At 50.5% G+C, this 2,282-nt stretch overlaps 1 protein-coding gene across 1 annotated transcript in view; it reads left to right on the forward strand.

Moving 5' to 3' along the window:
- Positions 1 to 2,282, forward strand: part of DNAH9 (dynein axonemal heavy chain 9) — a 189,280-nt gene that overhangs the window by 75,112 nt on the left and 111,886 nt on the right. The window contains 2 exon segments of the mRNA XM_057378622.1: positions 45 to 206; positions 1,003 to 1,236. Of these exon segments, the coding sequence (XP_057234605.1) occupies positions 45 to 206; positions 1,003 to 1,236 (396 nt within the window).

Below are 2,282 nucleotides of genomic sequence, written 5' to 3' on the forward strand. Positions count from 1 at the left end.
GCCCTGCTCCCAGCCCTGTCCCTCCCTGTCCCCATGCCCCACAGGTCGTGCTGTGCCTGTCCCCCGTGGGCCCCAGGCTGCGTCTCTGCAGCCGCAGGTTCCCGGCGCTGTTGGGCTGCACCACCATGGATTGCTTCCAGCCCTGGCCCCGCGACGCCCTCGAGTCTGTCAGCCTTTGCTTCCTGCGGGACCTGAGCACTCTGACGGTGAGCAGCCGGGCCACAGGACAGGGCACAGCCAGGGCACAGGGCTGGGCATAACCAGGGGACAGGGTTGGGCTCTGACAGGAGACAGGAGCCATGGGCACCACTCTCCATGTGCTGGGAAGCTGGAGTGTTACTGGGAGCTGCTGTGGTGTCACTGGGAGCTGCTCTGGTGTCACTGGGAGCTGCTCTGGTGTTACTGGAAGCTGTGTCACTGGGAGCTGCTGGCACTGCCCGGGAAGGACAGCTCTGCCAGCTCGGGGCCAGCCCCAAACCTGCATTGAAAATCCCCTGGTGCTCCTGAGCCCTGCAGGGAACACACACTCTGCTCTCCCCTCTTGAGCCTGAGCCTCTGGGATTCTCAAGGGCAAAAACAGGTCACATTCTCRGTGATGACAACCTGCTACTAGACCAGAGATTCATTTCTGTTTATTTAGTTTTTCTGGGCAGGATTTTGGGAAGAATAAAGTCTACAATGTTTCTTTATAGGACTGTGCACTTTTTCCATTTGTACAGAAGAAAAGCCCAAATTTATACTTAAAAGAGCTGCTATTTTGTAGAGAAATGGCTYGGAATGAGATAATGTGTGAGATAAAAAGATATATAAAGAGGTATAAAGTACATGAGCAACAAAGTTATTTTAGAGATAACAGTGAAAAGGGATCAGCTTAGGTTTTACATCCTGGATTGTGCTACAGCAGAATGAAAAGTTACCAAACTCCTTTCTATTCAGCACAGACCTGTGTTATATATAGTTTTCTATTTAAAAGAGTTTCTTCTTGTCCCACCTTTCCTTCAGGACTCAGTGAAAGAGTCAATAAGCAAATTCATGGCCCATGTCCACATCAGTGTCAACGAGATGTCCCGGCTGTACCTGAGCAACGAGCGCCGCTACAACTACACCACCCCCAAGTCCTTCCTGGAGCAAATCAAACTCTACCAGAACTTGCTGCTGAGAAAGGACCAGGATTTAAAGGCAAAAATGGAGCGGCTGGAGAATGGCCTGAAGAAGCTCAAGAGCACTTCTGCACAGGTAAAAACCTTTGGGGTTCCAAGGGGTTAGGTTTCCTTGTTTCTTTTGTCTGGTTCGAGGGAGAACCTTACAGGGAAAAGATTTGTCCTGGATCCTGCCKCTAGTCTGGCTTGAGCTGGGYTCCTGRAGCAGCAGAAGTGATGCTSTGCACTGGAAAGGGGAGTGGAGAGWTGTRTGTCCAGTCTCTGCTGTTTGGGAGRTGAYTGAAAKATCTCAGTAARTAAAATGAGATTGGGATCCAGCTAAATCTGTCATCCTCTTTTAGGGGTTAAATTTCAGCTGTGGTGACAAAAGAGCTTAAAAAATACAGGACAGTCACTGATTTTTGGAGTTACATCCAGGAAATCTCAATAACTTCAGCAAGACTCTTTTAGACTAAATAGTGCATGCTGTTAAAATGAGGCTGAAGTTAATTTTTCCTTCCATTATGTTATCCATCTTTAAGGAAAGCTAATACATGTCTGAAATGTGCATTAGTCATCCCCAAATCCCCCTGCTAAGGACTCACACTGGCACTCTCCTTGGGTGATAACTGGAAGTTGTTCTGGGTGTTTCCCAAGCCTCTCTTCAGTGACACCTACATCTGTTGCCACACTCCCATTTTTCTCTCCATTTCATATTCTATTAAGTCTTACAAATGTTTACTTATAAAACTTGTGCAGTGGCAAATGGGGCTGTGCTGCAGCTGCTCTGGAGGAAGGCAGGGGGGTTGATGAGAATGAAGAGCTGGCAGGTCCTTCCCCTTGCACACACCTGCTCTGGGTGGCACTGGGGGCATCAATCACGTCTGCCACGCTCGAGGGGACACCAGCCTGCCTGCAGGGTGATGGATGGGCTGGGCTGGTGCCTCTCAGCACTGATGTCTCCATCTCCCTTCACACAGCCTCTGCTCACAGGGAGAGCAGCTCTGTGAGGATACACGAGGGGTGGGCACATGTCGTGTCCCCTGGGCAGGTTTGAGCATCTCCTGTGTAGGGGAGGGGGAGCAGAGAGCACCTGTGGCACCCACCAGAGTGATGAGGCCGTGTCCTCACAGCCCAGCTGAC

Source organism: Malurus melanocephalus, unplaced genomic scaffold, assembly GCF_030028575.1.
Source record: "Malurus melanocephalus ecotype Western Australia unplaced genomic scaffold, MMel_1.1 scaffold_368, whole genome shotgun sequence".
Lineage (NCBI taxonomy): Eukaryota > Metazoa > Chordata > Aves > Passeriformes > Maluridae > Malurus > Malurus melanocephalus.